We start from the raw sequence: 22,820 nt of genomic DNA, 5'->3' as shown, positions 1-22,820 counted from the left end.
GGAGTGGATGCGCGGCTCCGGCTTCTGCATCTCGGCCTCCAGCATCTGGCCGTAGGGCCCGCGCAGCGGCCGCTTGGAGTAGCGGCGCGGTGGCTGTGGGCTGCGCGAGCGCGCGCCGTCAGAGTCGGACATGTCGGCGAGGAAGGTGGCCGGTGACGCTGTGTGTCGACGTCCGCCGCTGCCGCTGCCACCCTGGTCGCTGTCGCCCTCCGACAGGCTGTCCGCCCTATATAGGGGGTGGGCCTTGCACCCCCGGGGCTCCTCCCTCTCCTCGGAGCTCTGGCAGGTGAGCTGCGGACGCGTCGGCGCCGGCGCCGGCGCCGCCGGCCTCCACTCGTCGTCGTCTTCGTGCTGGAGCGTGCGCTGGCGCCGCTGCTGCTGCTGCTGCTGCCGCTGCGCGCTCCCTTCCACCGCGTCCGAGCTGACGTCAGCGCTGGACCGCTGTGCGGACGCCGCCTCTTCCCTCTCGCGCGGGGGCGTGGGCGGCGGCGTGTAGCAGACCTGTCTTCGGCCGAGAGTAATCTCGCCCTCCGACCGGCCCCTTTTGTGACTAGAAGGTTGCAAACTGATTCTTACGGCCGATGTCGGACTGTCGGTCCCCACGTCTCGATATTCGGCCTTTTCTTTCGGCCACTGCGCCACGAAAACTGGACCCGATCCCGTATCGGACTCGGCGGCGTCGCCCTCAGTTTCTGTAGTGCTCGGTCGCTCGGCCGTTTCGCTGTCATCTAATAGCATTCTCGTTTCCATCTTTTCGGCAACCTCTCGGTCGGGATCTTTGAAGTATTCCAAGATTTCACCGGAATCGTCCTCGTAGCATTTCTGAAAAGCGTACTCGCAGTTCTCGTAATCCTCGAGTTCGCCGTCGTTTTGGTCGTGCGCTTTGGCATACTCGACGGTCTTGGACACTACGTGCGCCGTATACTCGCGTACGTCGCCAGACGCGTCGATTATTTCTCGGTGTTCGTCGGTAACGGGCGGTTCGGTTCCGATCGATTGGTGGCAGGCCGAGTCCGCGTCCGCGTCAGCTGTGGGAGCGGACGTGTCGGGCGCGGGCGGCGTATCTGGGTGCTGCTTATCTCCTAACTCGCTAACGTTGGCCGCCACGCCGCTGTCGGTCAGTGACGTTTCGCTCTCCTCAGCGACTTCGGGCAGCTCTCGGACGGCGCAGGAGCTCAGTGGAGTGCACAGTAGGCTCTTGAGCCCGTTGCCGTCGATGGACGTGAAGGGAATGTCGTCGTCGGATCGCGAGCCCCTCCTCGGTAGTGGATATGTCAGAGACCGCGCTCCGGACGGCTTGTGCGAGGCCTCGGACGAGGCGGTACCGTCCGGCGGTTTGCCGCAAGATATCGTCGAGGTGGGGGCGACGAGGCCCTCGTCGGAGCCGACGGCCGAGTCTACGGAGGGAGTGGAGCCTCCCGCGACTTGCTCTTCGGTAGAGGGCACGGCTAGGTCGGCTCGCTTGCGCGGCAGCGTCAGGGAACCACCTGCCGCCGTCGGAGGTGGTACAGCCGTTGGCGGCGGTGCCGCAGCTGGCAACGCGTACGGGCTGGCGCGCGCCACGCACCGGATGTACTTTCCGTCCGACGGCGAGAAGTCCACCTGCGAGAAGGACGCGCTCCTGATGGGGATGCTTCTCTGGATGTAGGACCCGACGATGGTGCGGGGTTCGGGTTTCGGCAAGCGCAAGTTTACACAGTTGAAGATATCGTCCTCGGGCGAGGACGCTGCCGGCTTCTCTTCCGCGGTAACAGGGACGGGTAGTTGCGTGAGTGTAGAGGGGGCGGCGGTGGCCGCCTTGGCGTGCTTGGTACGCTGTGGTGGCAAGGGCGGCGGCAGGGGCGGGGGTGGCGGCGGCGGCGGCGGCGGGGGCGGAGGCGGCCTGCGCTCGCCACCCTTGAGCTTCTCGGTGAGCTCCCGCAGGCGCTCCGTCTTGTCGCTAGTGCGCGCCGGCTTCTTGCGGTGCGGCGGAGGGGCGGGGGGCGGGGCCGCGCTCGGGCTCTGCGCGTGCGCACTGCCGGCGGCGGTGGCGGCCGAGGCGGGGGTGCAGGGGGCGGGGCTCCTCCGGCCAGAGCGCTCCAGCCGGAAGCGCTGCAGCCGGTCCAGCGCGTTGCGGCGCGCGGCGCCGGGCCGCGGCTGCTCGTCGTCGGCCACGTCGAGGGCGGCGTGGGCAGAGGTGCAGGTGGCCGGCGGCCGCAGGGACGCGGGGAGCTGCGGCTTGGTCCGCACGGCGACGCGCCGCGCGCTGGGGGCGGCGGGGGCGGGGGCGGTGGCGACGGCGATGGCGCCCGCCTCACCGAGGCGCGACCATTCGAACGTCGACCGGTAGACGCGAGGCTGCAGATCCGACACTGGCTGAGCGCGCGCCGCTTCGCTACTATTTATGCGGCTAAAGATACCGGCGCGCCTATTAATAGCGGCCGTGTCGGTGGCTGTGGGGATCCGGGAGTGCAACAGCTGCGCCACTCCGCAGCAGCAGTCCGCCTCGTTGTTTGGCGCGCCTCCGCGGGGCGGCGCGTCGTTCGCCGCGTGGCTGCCTCCCACCGGCGACACGGACACACGCGCGCACGCCAGAGAGTACGTGCCCCCGCACCTGCAACACACGTGGTCGAGTCACACTCGACAAAACACTTCAGTTTACAGTCTTTCATTAATTACGGTTCACTTAACTGTAATCGGTATTTTATGCTAAGCGAAGCGAATGTCGCCGAAATCACATTCCGGGGCTCTAGTCGTCTCTATAATGGTTTGTAACTGACGACGGAACTTCTAAATAATACAGCAACCACCTCGGTTACACAAATTGTACTCGTGAGAGAAGTCGTGTCTCTACCCCGAACAACAAAGACCTGAATAGTATGTGATTGATAGATCAATGATTAGCACTTTTAGGCTTTCCATTCCCTGCTTAAACTTCGTAAGGACTGACAGAACATCTGTAGGCTACTCACTTTCGTTTTCGGTACTTTCTTTCCAAGTCACGATCGCTGACTGTTATAAAATATTTACAATTCGGGTTTCAGCACGTTACTGCCATCGACAGACGTGGAATATTCGTAAAAAGATGCTTGCGCCGAAGTAAAAGGAAATTGTTAAATGAACGTTCGTGTACACAGAACTATATTCTGTAGCCTTACACGAAACATTTTTATGCGAATATTGCACTTCAGTCGACGGCAATAAAGTACCGATAACGATAATGTAAATAGAAGATACGAAGGTTAGGGTTTAACATCCCGTCGACGACGAGTTCATTAGATAAAGAAACGATAATGTGAATATTCTACGATGATCAGCGTCCCTGATTTATAAAAGAACAATTTTCTTACCGAAAAAAGTCTTGTTTTTGAATTTTTACACGCCCATTCAGAAGCATGTTATAAGTTTTTGATTTCTGCTACTGATTCGAAATAATTACAGTTACAAAATATGTCTCACACACCCACAAACTTTTCAGATTTCCCACTTCCATGCGTTAAATCAGCTACTGCACAAATCATTCCTGAAAAAATAACTTTTTTAGGAAGTAATACATAATTGATGCAGCACAGTTACACGGTTAATGAGGTAGAGTACGTGGAAAGATAGCTTCATATTTTCAAATTTCAATCATTAAACTACGATGTGCAGACTGTCACAACGTAATCACAACAGTAACTGTCGATAACTTAACAAAATAAAGGGCTTTCCAACTCCACAGGGAGAACAGAAGTCTTACGGTGCAGAAAAAAAGTACAAAAACCTCACGAAATTCCCATTACCGTCACTCTTGACTATGATGTTAAAACAGACGGCTTAATCAATTCGTATTAACAACTTAATTTTTAAACAATGCGAGTTTCGAAATGATAGACAGCAGAAATCAGTCATCGTTTCCTTTCTAGCTTTATTAAAGCAGATCCAGATTTCGGCTAGTAACTAGCCATTATCAGTGCTAAAAATGCAACAAGTACATAGTCAGAGCAGAGCATAAAAAATTGCAATTCATGACATAAGCTATACTGTTTGTACAATAAATTTCATACCAGTACTTCAGAGCTTTTTTACCTGCTCTAGAACGTCTAAACCTGTTGTTCGTCCTCCCGTCACAGTTCGTTCAAGACCACTGTGTAATGAAGATAGGCTTTGCTGTATGGTAACCTCTACATAAAATACGTAACACGTAAGCTTCATATTAAAGCAGCTATGGACCCTAATAAAACTTAATATTGGCATAGCAATAAAATAAAATAAAATGCAAGTAAAATTATTGACGTTGCGGTACTGACTTACTGCTACATTTAACAATTAACATTAGCAGATGTAGAAATTCCAGATTCCTTCCTTGTGAGCCAGTTGTTTGTTAGTCTTTAAAAAGCTTACGTGACATCAGTTTCATAAAAAAAATTACGTAAAATATTTACAAATCACTAGGAGATACAAGAAGTATGCTGTGAATATTGGAGTTGATTTGATTGCAATATTTTTTCTCTTGTACTCTTTCTTTTCTTTTTTTAATCGTCGTGACGAGGTATTACTGAATAATTTATAGATGGCGAAAAATACCGTAAATAAATGTGCAGCCATACTCGATCTCTCGTCCGCAGCTCGTGGTCGTGCGGTAGCGTTCTTGCTTCCCGCGCCCGGGTTCCCGGGTTCGATTCCCGGCGGGGTCAGGGATTTTCTCTGCCTCGTGATGACTGGGTGTTGTGTGATGTTCTTAGGTTAGTTATGTTTAAGTAGTTCTAAGTTCTAGGGGACTGATGACCATAGATGTTAAGTCCCATAGTGCTCAGAGCCATTTGAACCATTTTGAACTCGATCTCTCCGTGACATCTGTTCTTTCGAACGCAATGTGTTCTCCAAACCTAATTTCCAGCCTTCTTCCCGTTCGGCCAACGTAACAGTCCCACAGTCTGATGGCAGGAACAACACTGTGGTCTGTTTCCATTCCTGCAGATACTAAGAAATATTTGATAACAAGAAGTTTATCACATTGTCCCTTGTAATGCACAGGAACTTCTCAGATATAGGATGTTTCATCCTTCGTATCAACACGCCGTGTTTTAAAGCACATAAATTTGCAAGTAAACCTATAATTTTTATCTAGAGTACAACACGCTAGTTTTACTGAATGCAATTTTACTTCTGTGTTTGCGCAACATAAATCGAATACATGCTTATCTCTTTTTGTCTACAATATGTTGCAAAATACATCCTAGATTATTTGTGATTCCAAAAGATACTCTCACATTATACTTTCTAAAGACAGTTGCAATCCTTGTACTCGTTTTTTCATAGTGAGGTATACTAACAAATTTAGTATTTTCTTTTGGAACCATATTATTGTAAGTAGCCATCTTACTTTTGTATTTATTAGCTATGTTCTTAACTACAAAGTCATGTGGATAGTTATTGCTGTTCTCTATCATTTAAAAAGTCATATCACAGTCGTTGGGCGCATTCCAGTTTCCTAATGGAAGGTAATTAGAACAACGAGAGTAGAGAATTACTTGGCTTCAACATCCGCAGAAGTAAACTGCACAATGAAACAATTTTTCCATGCCCTCTGTCACAACTGCTCACCTTTAAAACGCGAAATAACACTGACATCATTCTGCAATCGCGACTAAGATCAATAATTATTGTTTAATTAAATTTATCCAGATTTTATGGAACTGTATTTAGCGTATGGAGGTCTGCGACTGGTATATAAAAGTACAAAATTTTGTGGACTGCAGCTCATAAAAACTTTCTGGATTTCTTGACAAAACCAACGGAACTTCGTCACCTAACCCCACTGACATTAAAAAAACAATAAAAACATCGCACTGTCAAATTTATTCACATAAGTAATCAATAATCAGTAGAAAGGCACCTGATGAATGTAGCATACTGTCGAAATGCGTAGTGGCAAAATAAGCGTTGTTATTAAAACGAGACTGAAGCAGGGAACTGTGCTGTTTAAAAAAAAAAGAAAGAAAGAAAAGAAAGTCATAGCCACGGTTCTGTTCCAAATAAATTTACATTCCTCCTACACCCCTTCGCTGTTCAGCGTAAAAAAGTCACTGTGCAAATGAGAGACGATTAATTCATGATGGCAGGAACAACACTGTGGTCTGTTTCCATTCCTGCAGATACTAAGAAATATTTGATAACAAGAAGTTTATCACATTGTCCCTTGTAATGCACAGGAACTTCTCAGATATAGGATTAGAGATAATGACGAGCCGACGAACTCCTTGAGGTAAATATTCAATCCCAGATAACGCCACAGACTTGAAACATATATAATTACTGATATATATTGGTCAGCATTCATTAACTACAGAAAGATTTTGGACAGCTGGGATGTTTCATCCTTCGTATCAACACGCCGTGTTTTAAAGCACATAAATTTGCAAGTAAACCTATAATTTTTATCTAGAGTACAACACGCTAGTTTTACTGAATGCAATTTTACTTCTGTGTTTGCGCAACATAAATCGAATACATGCTTATCTCTTGTTACAAGTGCAGACACAAAAAAGTGAAATAGTTGTGAGATGTTACAACAAACCTTCGTCAAAATCAAATTGTCATACGTGCAGGTGAAAAGAGAGAATTCCTGAGAGGTGTACGCATTTAATTTAACAATGATGAGTTTTCCAGTCTGCAAGCCTTGTTAGACACGGTGGCATGTTCCGAGCGCACTATCGTCTCATTAGTGTCGCATCCGTCAGCGAAAGGAAGACCATAGTTTGATAAGGCTCCATGTCCCCTATGCAGTGTGACGGTATTGCAGTCTCAGCTTCAGTCAGCCGAGGGAAGGCAGGTTTATACTAAAGTCATTTACATGACTGCAACCGAAATTAGTGATGAAAAATATACTCATCTTCACCTGTAATTTAAACTAAGTTTTTCAATTCCTTCACGAACACCATTCATTTTTCAATTCCTCAGTTTCCTTAAATCAAGTAATATACACTATTAAATTGTTGCTGAACCTGCGAAAATTCGAAGTCATCGCAACAGAATCCACAGCGAAGAATTTCAGCTGAGAATAATTTACCACTTTTGATGATTCAATATAATTTGCATTACGACTAAGAAGGTAAGGTAAGGTGAAGTATGTACATATTTGAATTAAGCTTACAAAATGAGACAGCCACTGCACATCAGTATGCAAACCGTCGTTGACACCCGGAGCACTTACAATCGGCGATTAAGGGCATATAAAATAAAAGACGCTGTTTCCAGAGATTAGTAGAACAAGTCCGGCGCTTTTCGACTAAATAAGTTCTTCGATATAGGCAGCTGATACAAGAAATTATCGTTATTTCTGGAGTTCCCTACATCACTTCAGGTAAGTGCTGCGATGATTCCTGCAGAAATGCAGCAGCCATTTTCCTGCCGAACTGCTTGTCACGCGTTATGCTTCTACTTCGTCCTTGACGTGTAATTGTCGACGGAACGATAAATTCTATACTTTCTGCTTTTCATTGTTGTCTCTGCTCATCGAATCGCGTCTGCGTTAATAACTTTAAATCAATAAGGATAATCACATATATTTATTCCTTACACACTATACTTCCCTTAAAAGAAAAAAAAAGAAAAAAAGAACTTAGAAACATAGTAAGGAATATGCACAACTTAAACTCCTTAAATGCGGATTATACAGAAATAGAACACTAAAAGGTCTTTAAAAACAAATTACAAGCAGTTTTTCTAAACGGGAGAACTAAAACAGAAACGTAATAGTAAAATGAACTGAAGATAGACAACAACAAAAAAAGGAAATTAAATATAATAATTAAAAAAGTAGATTACGACTGAACTATTTCAGGAGTATCGGATCAGTCAACTAATACCTTAACAAGAAGCAATTTGTCAAGAGCTAGATATAACCTGCGCCTTTTCACGGGAGCGCCTACAGCGGGCTGAGTATACGACCCGCATAACGTCTTCACAACACGTAAGGGCACGCGCACATTGACAGCTATCGCTTCCGCTCTATTGCCTGTCAGCGCTAAACGACAACGAAGCTTAGAAGAAAATCTAAAAAGTGATAAAGCTGTAGGACGCTTTGTGATGTTTCAGTTGGGTGAACATCTTCACGCAAGGTGGCAGGTATCACAAATTAGGAAAGCTACTTCGAATTGCTATATCTGGCCTTACAACGAACGTAGCACTAACTTTCTGAAGAAAGAAATGTCCAATTTTTTCTGCATTCAGGCATTAAAATAACTCAATGACGAGGGATGAAAATTTGTTCCGAACCAGGGTACGCGAGCAGTCGCCTTAATTTTTTTTCCGCATTTGATCTGGGAGGACTTCATATGACACTCCTTAAAATTAATCCTTGAACAATTCACTCAGTTTTTTTTTAATACGGAAGACACGCAGCCCTCTGACCGAACACGCCCCATCGCCTATCCGAGCACGTCTCCAGTCCGACCCATGTCCGAAAGAACAGACACCATACACATACAACATTTCTGCCTAACGGCATATCGATCTTTCAGTGCAGATGCACATAATGATCGGCCTCTCGCGAATACAGTAGGGCTGAGGGCTAAGAGGAATAATGAACAGGGGTCACTGCTTTGTAGTGTGAGGCATATGGAGAAATGGGCCGGACGGGAGACGTGCTCGGGTAGCTGCAGCGGTTAAGGCGACCGCTCGCGTAAAGGAGGAAATCTGGGTTGGAGCCCCGGTCAAAATTACCATCTGTCGCCATTAAGTTATTCCAATGCCCCAGTGCAGCAAAAGTCGGAAACGTCTTTCGTGAATTGTATATATACGGCTGTGGATATACTCAGCAGTGGCTGTTCTTCTGTTCTTTGGGACATGCATGTCCGAAAGAACAGACACCATACCTATATTACTAACTTTCTCGTAGATTAAACTTGTAGCCCAGATCGGAGTCTGATGCAGAATCTCCGACACTGTTGTTACATACTGATGTGTCTACACACGGCTAAAGGCGCACCTCATAGCTTCAATCTCCCAATATGCCTCTCGTATATTCTGGATTAGGTGCCACGTATTTCAAGATGACAGTTATCATGCCCACCGAGCTAAACCTGTGACAGATACCCATGGTAAACATTCTGGGCTAGTCTTAAGTCTAGAATGGTCCGAAAAGTACTACGACTAACTCATTTGAAAATCTTTGTGACAAATGGGACAACACATCAAACATCAGGAATGGCAGTAAACTATCTTGAAGGTCCCCACGTGTTATTATTGTGTTTAGAGACAAGCAGAAAGGGACCTCGTAAGTCCGCCATTTTACGCCACACCACGCCAAAATATAGTTGTTATCAAAGTTTACAGAAATGGTACACGCTGTTACGACGGATATGACCTTTTTCTTGACCGAGTGAGCGTATGTTTAACAGTAGACCTAGGACTTGGTTCAAAAATTACTTTAGCTCAGGCGGCCGGCCGAGGTGGCTGAGCGGTTCTAGGCGCTACAGTCTGGAACCACGCGACCGCTACGGTCGCAGGTTCGAATCCTGCCTCGGGATTGGATGTGTGTGATGTCCTTAGGTTAGTTAGGTTTAAGTAGTTCTAATTTCTAGGGGACTGATGACCTTAGAAGTTAAGTCCCATAGTGCTCAGAGCCAATTGAACCATTTTGAACTTTAGCTCAGTTAGTCAGAATTATTGTGGCACTTAAACGTGCATCGCTTTCGTGTGCTATATAAGCTACAGGATCAGCGCCCGCTGCTTCGCTCGCTTTTGCGTGGCAATTACAACAAAAACAATTTTGTAAACATATATTAGGCCTAATGAAAAAATAATTTATTAAAGAACCGTTTCTTTTCCTGTGCAATTCTGACAAACCCGATTTGCCGTGATGACTGATAAATAGCTTTGTTTGATTTAGTTTACGAAACGCAATACCATCTAAACTTTTCCCGCGAATTACGGAAGTACAAGAATGATCTTTTCCGGATGAACTTCTGACTAAAAAGCGATTCTGGTAGCTGTAGTCATAAGTTCTTGTTAACCTTGCCTTTTGAGTTCTCGTGACGATATTTCCACAGAAACTTTCATATCCTAACACATATTTCTTTGTTTCTAATCGAATAGTCAAATATCATTTTTCGTAGATTTAGCATTAAAAATGTGTTAATACAGCGAAATATTTTCGCAAAAATTTTCATCCCCTACCTCACTGAAACTGGTAATTGTTTTATTTCCAACGGAGCAGATACGTTTTCATATATTTCATAGATAGAAGTGACAATACTCAGTGAATGACTGAAGATGGAGTTGCAAGCCGAAGACCGTTTAACACAATAAAAGTATCACTATAGAACAAAAGCAAACTCGCTTTTCATTTATTATAGCTAATTTCTTCATGCATTCTCCCAAAATACTCACTTTTTACTGTGCAAACCAAATACAAGGGTCATAATCTATCAGTTCCTAACACTCCATGAAACTAGACGCCTCATTCACTAACGCACTGTTACAGAGACTCTTTCTACCGCCTTGGGATATGATTGAGTGTATGAATAGCATTGTGCATGCTCGTCATTGGCCATTGACAAAGGCTGAAAAATATTTCTGAGATGGCTATTCATGGCATCATTTTCTTATCACTATGTCTAATATGCTGTGTAATATCATAAGCAGGCTGCAACATGTCTCAAGCATGTCCCAGAAAACTGACGATATCAAAGAATGGAGATATCTGGAGCCCATTTTGTTGGAACATCTGTTAGAAATTTTGTACATTTATTCCTTAGCGTCTTAAAATGGAGAGACATTGTGCCCAAGTAGATTGCAACCCTTGGAAAGCTAAGCACGGCAGGATTAGTAATAAAGACATTGACTGGAAATCAGTAATAACACAGAAGAACAGACGAACATAGAAGAGACTTCTTTTATTCCAAAGATATGTGCGACTGTTGTAGCGTATCATTGACAGTATAACTTGTCTTGAAGTATGCAAAAACAGTCCGATGAGATTACCGGGTTTCAGGTCCGCCTGTTATGCAAAAAACTGTTTCTTTACATAAACCTAAATATTTTTCAGGCACCTTTGTGTCATCATCAGTGGATATTCTTATTCCGTTCTGTAAAATATTAGTATATTTAATTCTTAATTATTGTAACAAAATCAAGCCTAAAAACAGTTTTTGTAGCAACCTCTGTACATTACTGTAGACTGGTAACTTGTCATCTATAATTAACTGATGATACTGTGAGTTTGGTTGGCGACCTAACAAATCATTTTCTCTGCGAACGTTATTTTGTTGTACGAAAATTTTTGCAACTATATCTTGTAATTATTTAAAGTTAGTTTCTGAATGTCCATTGTCATCTGCATTTCCATCTGTTGTTGAAAGGAACGCATTTTAACAACAGATGAGAATGTAGATGAGAGCTGATATTTCAAAACTTAATGTAAGTAATCGCAAAATATAGTCGCGAAATATTTTCACACAGCAAAATTACCTTCACAGATGAAATGTTTCGGGGTCTTCCACATCGCGAAACACTTGCATTGGCACCACTTTGATTGAACCGCTGCAACGCACACTCCACTGTAGACTGGGCTACGCCAACTTTTGTTGCTATTGTCCTACTACAACTGCAGAGCTACAACTAAAGCGCATTTTTCAATTCCAGATTTCTGCTTCCGTCCCATTAGGAGGTAATATGGTTTCGAATGACCCCATCTCAGGTAAAAGCACGTCAGTGTTGTTATGGATACTCATCAACGCCCCTGTAGGCAAACAACCAGTGAGATACGCAACAGAGGCGCTTAGCCTTTACACATTTACAGCCATTTACTTATCAGAACGAAAATATGAAAGATTCAAAATGAAATCCCTGTTTTAACCACAAATCCATATTTGTGACACGTGATCGAAACCTTTTGGCCGGTAGTTTTCTTGCTCTCGTATTTTATTCATGAACGTAAAAACGAAAAAGTAATCACTTTCTCGCCTCGGTAAACTTACAAGTTAACCTACTAGGTAATTGTTATTCATCGATAATCGGAAAGAAATCGGTGTCGCAAAACCTTAAATGCAAATTCTTAGACGATACACAATGCAATTATTTGGAGCGATGCAGCTCTAATTCATTTGAATACGTTCCTTGGATATCTGGCTAAATTTGAGTAACAACATTGAGATTGTCATAATACTAATCCATTAGGAACCACTTGTCTTTCAACTGACTTCGTCTGTTACCCTTCCAGCTCTCAAGGTATGAGCCCTGATTTTAATTTAAAACACAGCAACAAATTTGCGTGTAATGCCCTCCCTCCTTTTCCCACCCACTAGTCACCAATCTCTCACACCTCCTGTCTCCATACTACCTCCCGCCGTTCTTCATCAGTCTACTGCACTGGACTAGCGTTCGGAAGTGACAGTACTCAAATCCTCGTCTCTTAGTTCACATTTCGAAACTCTTTCCACGTCGCTTAAGGCACGTGTCGGGGCGGTTTCTTTGAAAAGGACACGGGAGGTTTCCCTTATTCTTCCCCAAAGACCTCGTAGACAACAGTACGTTTAACTCCAATCTTACTTTTCTTGGTATCCCCGCCTCCGTTTTGCTTCTCTCGTACATTGAAACACACACACACATCGCGACGCGCGCGCTCGCGCCGTGAAAGGAAGGAGGGAGACGAAGACTATTGTGGCATTTTTACATAAGATCTCCGCACGCGCTCGTGACGTAAACAAAAAAGGAAAGAGACGGACATGATTGTAGCATTCTTACATAAGATTTTTGCGTAGGAACATTTCTACTACGCAAAATCTTCGAATGACGGTTTAGGTAAAGTGAAACATGTAACCAGAATGAGATTTTCACTCTCCACCGGAGTGTGCGCTGATATGAAACTTCCTGGCAGATTAAAACTGTGTGCCCGACCGAGACTCGAAGTTTGGAAGGTAGGAGACGAGATACTGGCAGAAGTGAAGCTGTGAGACTGGGCGTGAGTCGTGCTTCGGTAGCTCAGATGAAGTTTGAAACATGTAAGTTGGTTATATATTGGAAGACAGAGTTTGAGCACCGAAAGGTATTTGCATGGCTATTGGCGCAGAGCGAGATGGCGCATAGGCTACACAGAGGACACGCATTCGACAGGGCTTCGGTTGACATCCCCGTTCAGATATCTAAATTTAGATTTTCCAGCGTTTCCTTAAATCGCCCAAAGAAAATGTGACAGTCGTTCACTTCAACATGATATGCCTATTTTCTCTTTCATCATTCTATAATCCAAGCTTTAACTCCGTCCCTAATGAACTCGTCGGCGACGGGACTTTAGAAATTGATACACAAGTAAATCAACATTTATGTTACGTTAACTTTAAATGAATCCACCTGATAGTGGAGGTACACTCATGGACAGAATTCAAGAAAACCCTAGCCTTTCCGTTGTGCTGAACTGCAAAGCTTTACTCTCTATTAAACAGATTAACATGCAAAGCAATACAGTCCTACTAACGTACTGTCAATTCACATGTGTCTCTAGTGTTCTTCACAGGAAGCAAAAAAATTAGCTGCCAGCTGGAAGTAAGGGGTTAACAAAAAAAACTTAAAACAAAAACGTTTTAACAAAAAGATCAATTTTATTTTACCATACAACGAGTAAGGAAAATAGTGTTCAGCCAATAATTTCAATTCTCTCCATCGTGTGCGCTTTTTTGTATTTGATGTGCAACTCGTAAACAGATTTACTAACTGATCTGCGATATTATTTTTCCCACAGCATTCTGAGTTCTTCACGACTGGCAGATGATTTTCTAGAACCCATTCTTCGTAGTTTCAGTGAATGGAGACAGCAATAAGATTTCAAATGCACCTGTTGAGAGACATAACACGACATTCATTACCCAATGCAATCAATGGTGCATACATCACATGAAATCCCCTGAGGTAGAAGACGTGCGACAAACTATCGTCAGTAACTATTATTTCGAATAGCTGTCATCTTGATCACACCAGAGGGAGGGGATGGACGTTCGGTGGGTCACTATGGTTCAAAATGGTTCAAATGGCTCTGAGCACTATGGGAATTAACATCGGAGGTCATCAGTGCCGTAGAACTTAGAACTATTTAAACATAACTAACCTAAGGACATCACACACATCCATGCCCGAGGCAGGATTCGAACCTGCGACCTTAGCAGTCGCGCGGTTCCGAACTGAAGCGCCTAGAACCGCTCGGCCACCGGGGCCGGCTGTCACTATGATGCCGATAATGATAACTACAAAGAAGCATTTCACAAAACCCGTAATCACATTGCTTTATCGATATTAACATGATTTTATATGATATCTGAAGGTAGTCGTCGGAATTGTACTAAGATTCAGATAAAAATTTCCCTTTGTACCTGATAGTCAAATGTTTCACTAAAACTAAAGCTGCTAACTGGCTGTGCAAGTATTAACAGCCCTTACTCGTTGGCGGCATAGTCAACAGGGGTACTTCCTGTGGTATCCACTAGTTTTTACAGTTACAGTAGACTATCAACTAATATATGAAATTAAATTAAAGACAAATATAAGTTTGTTGTGGTGTGATTGGTGATAATTTTCTTTACCGGTCAGTCCCACGGTTTCCATTTTTCGCTTCTCACTTCTTTCACCTCTAACGATGTTTGTTAACGTCAAATATGCAGCGCTGCATCGTGAATCGGAATCCACGTTGAGCTGTAGGTCCCCCTACAAAGCTTGGAGGAAGACAACGGCATACCACCACCAACACAACCATGCCTAGTAAGGCACTGTCCTCTCAAACCAGTCTTTGGATAGATGACTGCTTCACTTTTTATCGACACAATAACTTAACGTGCGTCGTAGATCAATGTGAAAAATTAGACCTAACGGCATCCAAAGACATATACACCTTTGTGTCGTATGTTACAATGGTTATTAGCTTTATTAGCAGCGCAACTAGAGTTCGTAGCTATTGGAGAAACGAATTTATAGTTTATAAAGTAAGAAACTTAAGGCTGCTAACTGTTTACACTGAGGTGATAGAGATACACGCATACACAGAAGGCGGTAGCATCGTGTACACACGGTACAAAAGGGCAATGCATTGGCTGAGGTGTCATTTATACTCAGGTGATTCATGTGAAAAGGTTTTCGAGGTGATTATGACCGCACAACGGGAATTAACAGACTCGGAACGCGAAATGGTAGTTGTAGCTACACGCATGATACATTACATTTATTAAATTGTAACGGAAACCAATATTCCGAGATTCACAGTGTCATGAGGGTTCCGAGAATATCACATTACAGGAATTACCTCTCACCAAGCACAATGCAGTGGCTAAAGGTGTTCACTTAACGACCGAGATCAGCTGCGTTTGCATAGAGCTATCACTGCTAACAGACAAGCAAGACTGCGTGAAATAAACGCAGAAATCAATGTGGGACGCACAAAGAACGTAAGCGTCATGACAGTGCGGCGAAATTTGGCGTAAGTGGGCTATAGCAGCAGACGACCAACTCTAGCGCCTCTGCTAACATCACAACATTGCCTGCAGCTCCTCTCCTGGGTTCGTGACAGTATCGGTTGAACCCTAGACGACCGGAAAACCGTGACCTGGTCAGATGAAACCCGATTTCAGCTGGTAAGAGCTGATGGTAGGGTTCGAGTGTGGCGCAGACCCTGAAACTTCCCCTTTTTATGTAAAGAATGACAGCGCTGGAGAAAACCTTACGTTATTTGATTTTCAAACAGCTGAGCAAAACTCAACGTACTCAGACAGTTTTCTCTTTACTTATTCTGATCATCACTAAACTGACACACAATATTTTACCGCAACGCAATCTGACTTTCAATAATCCCTACAAAAGAATGGCCCTGACTAACAATAACTTATACCTTTCATGAATCACTTACCTCACAAAAATCTTCGCGACACGAACTACTGCAATACAGTGAGCGCCAATACTGCCAGCAAAATAAAAGTTTCTAACTACTGAAGGCACTAACTACTGATAGGCATAGTTAGCAAATGAAAGATTTTGATAGAGAACAAACAATGTATTTACCTTAATAGAGTTCAAAAGTCATAATATACAGGGTGGTCGATTGATCGTGACCGGGCCAAATATCTCACGAAATAAGCGTCAAACGAAAAAAAAAAAAAAAAAAAATGGTTCAAATGGCTCTGAGCACTATGGGACTCAACATCTTAGGTCATAAGTCCCCTAGAACTTAGAACTACTTAAACCTAACTAACCTAAGGACATCACACACATCCATGCCCGAAGCAGAATTCGAACCTGCGACCGTAGCAGTCCCGCGGTTCCGGACTGCAGCGCCAGAACCGCTAGACCACCGCGGCCGGCGTCAAACGAAAAAACTACAAGGAACAAAACTTGTCTAGCTTGAAGGGGGAAACCAGATGGCGCTATGGTTGGCCCACTAGATGGCGCTGCCATAGGTCAAACGGGTATCAACTGTGTTTTTTTTAAATAGGAACCCCCATTTTTTACAAATTCGTGTAGTACGTAAAAAAATATGAATGTTTTAGTTGGACCACTTTTTTCGCTTTGTGATGGCGCAGTAATAGTCACAAACGTATAAGTACGTGGTATCACGGAACATTCACCGGCCGGAGTGGCCGAGCGGTTCTAGGCGCTACATTCTGGAACCTCGCGACCGCTACGGTCGCAGGTTCGAATCCTGCCTCAGGCGTGGATGTGTGTGATGTCCTTAGGTTAGTTAGGTTTAAGTAGTTCTAAGTTCTAGGGGACTGATGACCTCAGCCGTTAAGTCCCATAGTGCTCAGAGCCTTTTGAACGTAACATTCTGCCAGTGCGGACGGTATTTGCTTCGTGATACATTACCCGTATTAAAATGGACCGTTTACCAATTGCGGAAAAGATCGATAACGTGTTTATGTATGGCTATTTGATCAAAATGCCCAACGGGCGTGTGCTATGTATGCTGCTCGGTATCTTGGACGACGTCATCCAAGTGTCCGGACCGTTCGCCGGGTAGTTACGTTATTTAAGGAAACAGGAAGTATTCAGCCACATGTGAAATGTCAACCACGACCAGCAACAAATGATGATGCCCAAGTAGGTGTTTCAGCTGCTGTCGCGGCGAATCCGCACATTAGTAGCAGACAAATTGCGCGAGAACAGGGAATCTCAAAAACGTCGGTGTTGAGAATGCTACATCAACATCGATTGCACCCATACCATATTTCTATGCACCAGGAATTTCATGGCGACGAATTTGAACGTCGGGTACAGTTCTGCCACTGGGCACAAGAGAAATTACGGGACGATGACAGATGTTTTGCACGCGTTCTATTTAGCGACGAAGCGTCATTCACCAACTGCGGTAACGTAAACCGGCATAATATGCACTATTGGGCAACGGAAAATCCACGATGGCTGAGACAAGTGGAACAGCAGCGACCTTGGCGGATTAATGTATGGTGCGGCATTATGGGAGGAAGGATAATTGACCTCCATTTTATCGATGGCAATCTAAATGGTGCAATGTATGCTCATTTTCTACGTAATGTTCTACCGATGTTACTACAAGGTGTAACACTGCGTGACAGAATGGCGATGTACTTCCAGCATGATGGATGTCCGGCACATAGCTCGCGCACGGTTGAAGCGGTATTGAACAGCATATTTCATGACAGGTGGATTGGCCGTCGAAGCACCATACCATGGCCCGCACGTTCACCGGATCTGACGTCCCCGGATTTCTTTCTGTGGGAAAAGTTGAAGGATATTTGCCATCGTGATCCACCGACAACGCCTGAAACATGCGTCAGCGCATTGTCACTGCATGTGCGAACGTTACGGAAGGCGAACTACTCGCTGTTGAGAGGAATGTCGTTACACGTATTGCCAAATGCATTGACGTAGACGGACATCATTTTGAGCATTTACTGCATTAATGTGGTATTTACAGGTAATCACACTATAACAGCATGTGTTCTCAGAGATGATAAGTTCACAAAGGTACATGTATCACATTGAAAAAATCGAAATAAAATGTTCAAACGTACCTACGTTATGTATTTCAATTTAAAAAACCTACCTGTTACCAACTGTTGGTCTAAAATTGTGAGCCATATGTTTGTGACTATTACAGCGCCATCTATCACAAAGCGAAAAAAGTGGTCCAACTAAAACATTCATAAAAAATTTAGGTTCCTATTAAAAAAAAACGCAGTTGATATCCGTTTGATCTATGGCAGCGCCATCTAGCGGGCCAACCATAGCGCGATCTGGTTTCCGCCTTAAAGCTAGACAAATTTCGTTCTTTTTAGTTTTTCGTTTGACGCTTATTTCGTGAGATATTTGGCCCGGTCACGATCAATGGACCACCCTGTATATATAATTTTGTGACATGCAATTAAACAAATTTTCTTTTTCTGACGGACACACGTCCAGATCTTCCGCTCATAGTAACCTCTCAAAACTCTGGCATCTCCACATCCACCACTGCTGGCGGCTCACCTCCAACTGTTGAACGCTACGGGCTGTCCACATCCAACTGCCCAACGCCACACTAGCGAATATTCCAACAATGAATCCAACCAGCCACAGACTGCACACAGCGCAGTCAGCGACTTTCATACAGAGCGCTACGTGGCGTCACCAACATAAAAACCTAAACAGCCTACTTACAACCCCCACGAAGCCATGGTCCCAAGTTGCCAACAAGGCACTATGCACGCTGATGGTAGCTCCATAATGGAGTAGGCAGTGTTTACATGGAATGGACTGGGTCCTATGTTCCAACTGAACCGATCACTGACTGGAAGTGGTTATGCTCGACTACTTGGAGTCCATTTGCAGGCATTCATGGACTTCATGTTCCCAAACAATAATGGATTTTTTTTTTTGCATTACAATGAGCCATGTCCTCAGGCCACAATTGTTCGCGAATGGTTTGACGAACATTCTGGACACTTACAGCAAATAATTTGGTCACCCAGATCATCCGATATGAATCCCATCGAAGAGTTATTGGACATAATCGACAGGTCAGTTTTTGCACAAAATCCTGCACCGGCAACATTTTCGCAATTATGGACGGCTATAGAGGCAGTATGGCCCAGTATTTTTGTAGGGACTTCCAACGACTTTTTGAGTCCATGCCAAGTCGAGTTGCTGCACTACACCACGCACAAGGAGGTTTAACACGATATTAGGAGGTCTCCCATGACTTTTGTCACCTCTGTGTATAATTCCCATACATTAATATCGATTGCTAAATATGCTGACAATCGATTGTGAACCTTTACAGTGGAATCTAATTGATTTAAGTTAGCCTTTAGTTAAAATAATCAATGATAAACATAAAATAAAACATTGTACCTAATATTAACATACAATATTATTTGAAATAACAACTCGAAGCACCGTGTTTTCCTAGAAGCACCGTGTTTCCCTTACTTATTATCGATGACCAGCTGACATAAAACTGATCAACAAACAAAAACTTTGATGGTTCGTATCCTGCCTTAACATGTCTTTGTTGTATTTCTATGTACTGGTATTTCAATAATACTGAAGGATCACAAACACTATGAAGAAATTATTGTGGTCATCCATTGGCTTGTTCTGCAACCTAGAAACAATGTCGATAGTACGAAAAAAAAAAACCAGGTCTTTGTAACACCAAACGAATTTCTAGAAGCCATCTGTTCACAAACAGACGTTTCATTTATGATTTTTCAATAATGAAATAAAAACTAAATTTCGTGTGGAAGTAGGTAAGACTTCTCATTTGCTGCGACATCCGCCTCAGGCATGGTCTAATGTAAACAGTCGTCAGACCAATCGGCAGCGGTAAATGGAATTCATAACAATGGTCGAGTCCAGCATTGCTAGAGGTGAAGGATCTCATTTTGTGCATGTTAAAGTTCGGGGCTCAGGCGAGAATCGAATACGAAACCGTAGGAATACCAGTCAGTCAGACCACCCGAACCCACAAAAATGATGTTGTGAAACATAGACTTGTCGACGACCAACTTGTATGAAAATTAGTGGAGAGTACGAGTCCACTACTTTCTTTATTTCTTAAGCCATATTTCATCTGCTAAAAGTATCAGTCTGATGGAACCACAAACTTAATGTACTTCCGTCTCCAACCCGGCAGTAATAGCACAACCTCTGAAAACAGCTCCGCGTAAGAGCTCGCAATTCCGACCTCGGACACAGGATTAAAGTTAAACATACCATGGACTAGAACACTAACAAGGTTGCGCAAAGAAGCAAGAAACAAACAAAAATGGTATCAAAGGGCGACAACGGCAAGGGACAGAGATGTTAGACCCATAGAGTTCGGGGAAGCAAAACAACTCTACAAACATGAGTTACAAAAAACAAGAGAAGAAAATTGGAAGACACATGGGCAGAAACAGCTCCAAACCAACATTTGGGGATACAAACGGGGGCCGTCTGAAGACGCCACTAGTCTTAGTAACGCTGACACGAGATGACGGTAGCATAACAGAAGGATGGGGAAGTTGTGCAGAATTCCTGCTAAACAAACTCCTCCCCGATGACGAGCAACAGTTGGATGAACACATTCATACTGGACAACGAACCTTAATGAACTCTTGCTATGAAAATGTACCGTGATTATTCCCTTTGCGTGTGAGAAGGTCGCACTTGCCATTGCCAAACTAAAGAACAGAAAAGCCCCTGGGCCAGATGGTATCTATTCCGACACTGAAAACTATCGTTCCACAGATTGTTCCATACCTCACGAATCTACTCAACGAAGCGTTACGGCTGGGACGGGTACCTGCGGTCTGTAAAATATTATATGCGTCTTAATAAAATAATCAGAGGACAGGTATCCTTCAGATCCAAAAAAAACGTATAGAACTTTATGCTTAATTAAAACCTTGGCCAAGGTTCAGGAACGGCTTCTGCGGGATCGCTGGCAAACGCGCAGAGAGCTCGTTTGCCTTAGTCCACACCAATTCGGTTTAATGGCGAGAAAATCTATAAATGACGCACGAAATAAGAAACTAACTACTGTTAATAACAAAAAAAGCAAATACGCAGTTGCTACCCATATAGACATTTCGGGCGGCTTTGATAATCTCTGGTAGCCCGCAACGCTTGCAAGAGTCCGAGTGATGCAGGTACCTTAAGCCTTCTGCGATAGCCCCTCGGACTGCTGTAGAAACAGGATGTTTGAATGACACGCGGGAAATCAGAAAGTGATTAAAAGAATCGCCATAGGTTGTCCGCAGGGGTCAATCTGTGGCCCCGTCTTTTGGGATCAACTGGATTGAGATAACCGTGCGACCGGGACAATAGCATACACAGATGACCTCCTGGTGGTGGTCTCCGCGGACTCATGAGCGCAACTCGAACACCGGTCAACACAGTTACTCACAAGCACCAGCAAGTGGTGCAAACATAATAAACTTCAGATGGCTCCACACAAAACAGTTTGTATACTACTCAAAGGAACACTACAGAGTAATCCAACCATAAAACTACGCGACATTAGCACACTATATCTCGGTGTGCAGCTCGACGAACGATTGTCCTTTGACGAACACTTCAGAACAAGGACTGAAGAGGCTTCCAAGACCATGGAGACTCAACATAACAAACTTCAGGATACCATTACACACACAGAAAACTTACCATAGTACGCTCTTTGAGTCTGTGGTCTGTTTTGCAGCCAGTGCATGGGCCCATCGAGTACGTCTGGTGACGAATCGGAACATAGTGTGGCGAGGGCAGAGAAGTGCACTGGTAAAGCTGTCAGGAGCTTTGAACACTACGTCAGTGGAATCACTCTGCGTGGTGCTTGGAACCTTTCCTATCGACATGACAATTCGGTTTCGGACTGCAATGTACTGGCTGAGGTGGAGGAGACAGGATAAGGTAATTGAGATTACCGGACAGGACATTACCGAGAAGTGCCAACTCGTTAAATGGCGGGTGGATACCTGGCAAAGGGAATGGGAGTTTAGCGATAAGGGCCGTAGGGTATATCACTTCTTCCCGGACATCAGGGAACGTCTGAGACTGAACCATATCAATCGCAGACGGGACATGGTTCACTTTCTGACACGTCACGGCCCTTAACCTGAGCACTTACATTGCATAGGCCGCAGCCAGATTGCTACTTGTACACGTGTGGAACATGGGTGCCCAGAACACATACTTTTTCACTGTCATCAATACAGAGCAGCACACCAGACACCAACGTAGTACAACAATGACCTGATACGGGCAATAAGAGCAAAGACAAGTCGGAAATAATAAATAATATCGCTGATATGTGTCAAGGACATTACATGACCAATACAGACAGACACGGCCGTATAACAGAACAATGCAACACACACGAAGCACGTAAGACAACAGTTCCAATTCGTACACCAACACAGGCAGCAGCACCGAAACTAACACTCACTCAAACAAACACTTTCACCAACACGTACCGCAGCCAACCTTACACAACATCTAGAATAACTAAACTGTATCAGAATAAACAGTGTAATTCAATCAACATTGTAAACCTGTTCTAGCTTAGGTATAAATAGCACGCATATCCATCACGCGATCAGTATACCGCGGTTGGCATGTGTCATTGTAATTGAGCACTTAGTATATAAGCAACGTAATAGGTAAAATCAAGACACATAATATAGGAACTGAAGGTTAATTAATAAGCCTAAGAAATAACATACTTTACACTCGCACACCACTGCGCTTTGCCGGCCGCGGTGGTCTAGCGGTTCTAGGCGCGCAGTCCGGAACCGCGCGACTGCTACGTTCGCAGGTTCGAATCCTGCCTCGGGCATGGATGTGTGTGATGTCCTTAGGTTAGTTAGGTTTAAGTAGTTCTAAGT

The 22,820-nt window shown here is 44.3% G+C and overlaps 1 protein-coding gene across 1 annotated transcript in view; it reads right to left on the bottom strand.

The window, feature by feature from the left end:
• Positions 1-1,475: 1,475 nt before the first annotated feature.
• The window catches only part of LOC126249377 (uncharacterized), a 326,184-nt gene continuing 304,839 nt past the window's right edge, over positions 1,476-22,820 (bottom strand). The window contains exons 2-3 of the mRNA XM_049951031.1: positions 1,859-2,593; positions 1,476-1,602 (exon numbers count right to left, since the gene is read on the bottom strand). Coding sequence (XP_049806988.1) covers positions 1,476-1,602; positions 1,859-2,593 — 862 coding nt within the window. The remainder of the gene's footprint in view (positions 1,603-1,858; positions 2,594-22,820) is intronic.

The sequence above is a fragment of the Schistocerca nitens genome, chromosome 3 (assembly GCF_023898315.1).
Source record: "Schistocerca nitens isolate TAMUIC-IGC-003100 chromosome 3, iqSchNite1.1, whole genome shotgun sequence".
In the NCBI taxonomy this organism is placed as follows: Eukaryota; Metazoa; Arthropoda; class Insecta; order Orthoptera; family Acrididae; genus Schistocerca; species Schistocerca nitens.
The sequence above is the reverse complement of the archived record's forward strand: the minus strand, read 5'-3'. Positions and strand labels throughout refer to the sequence as shown.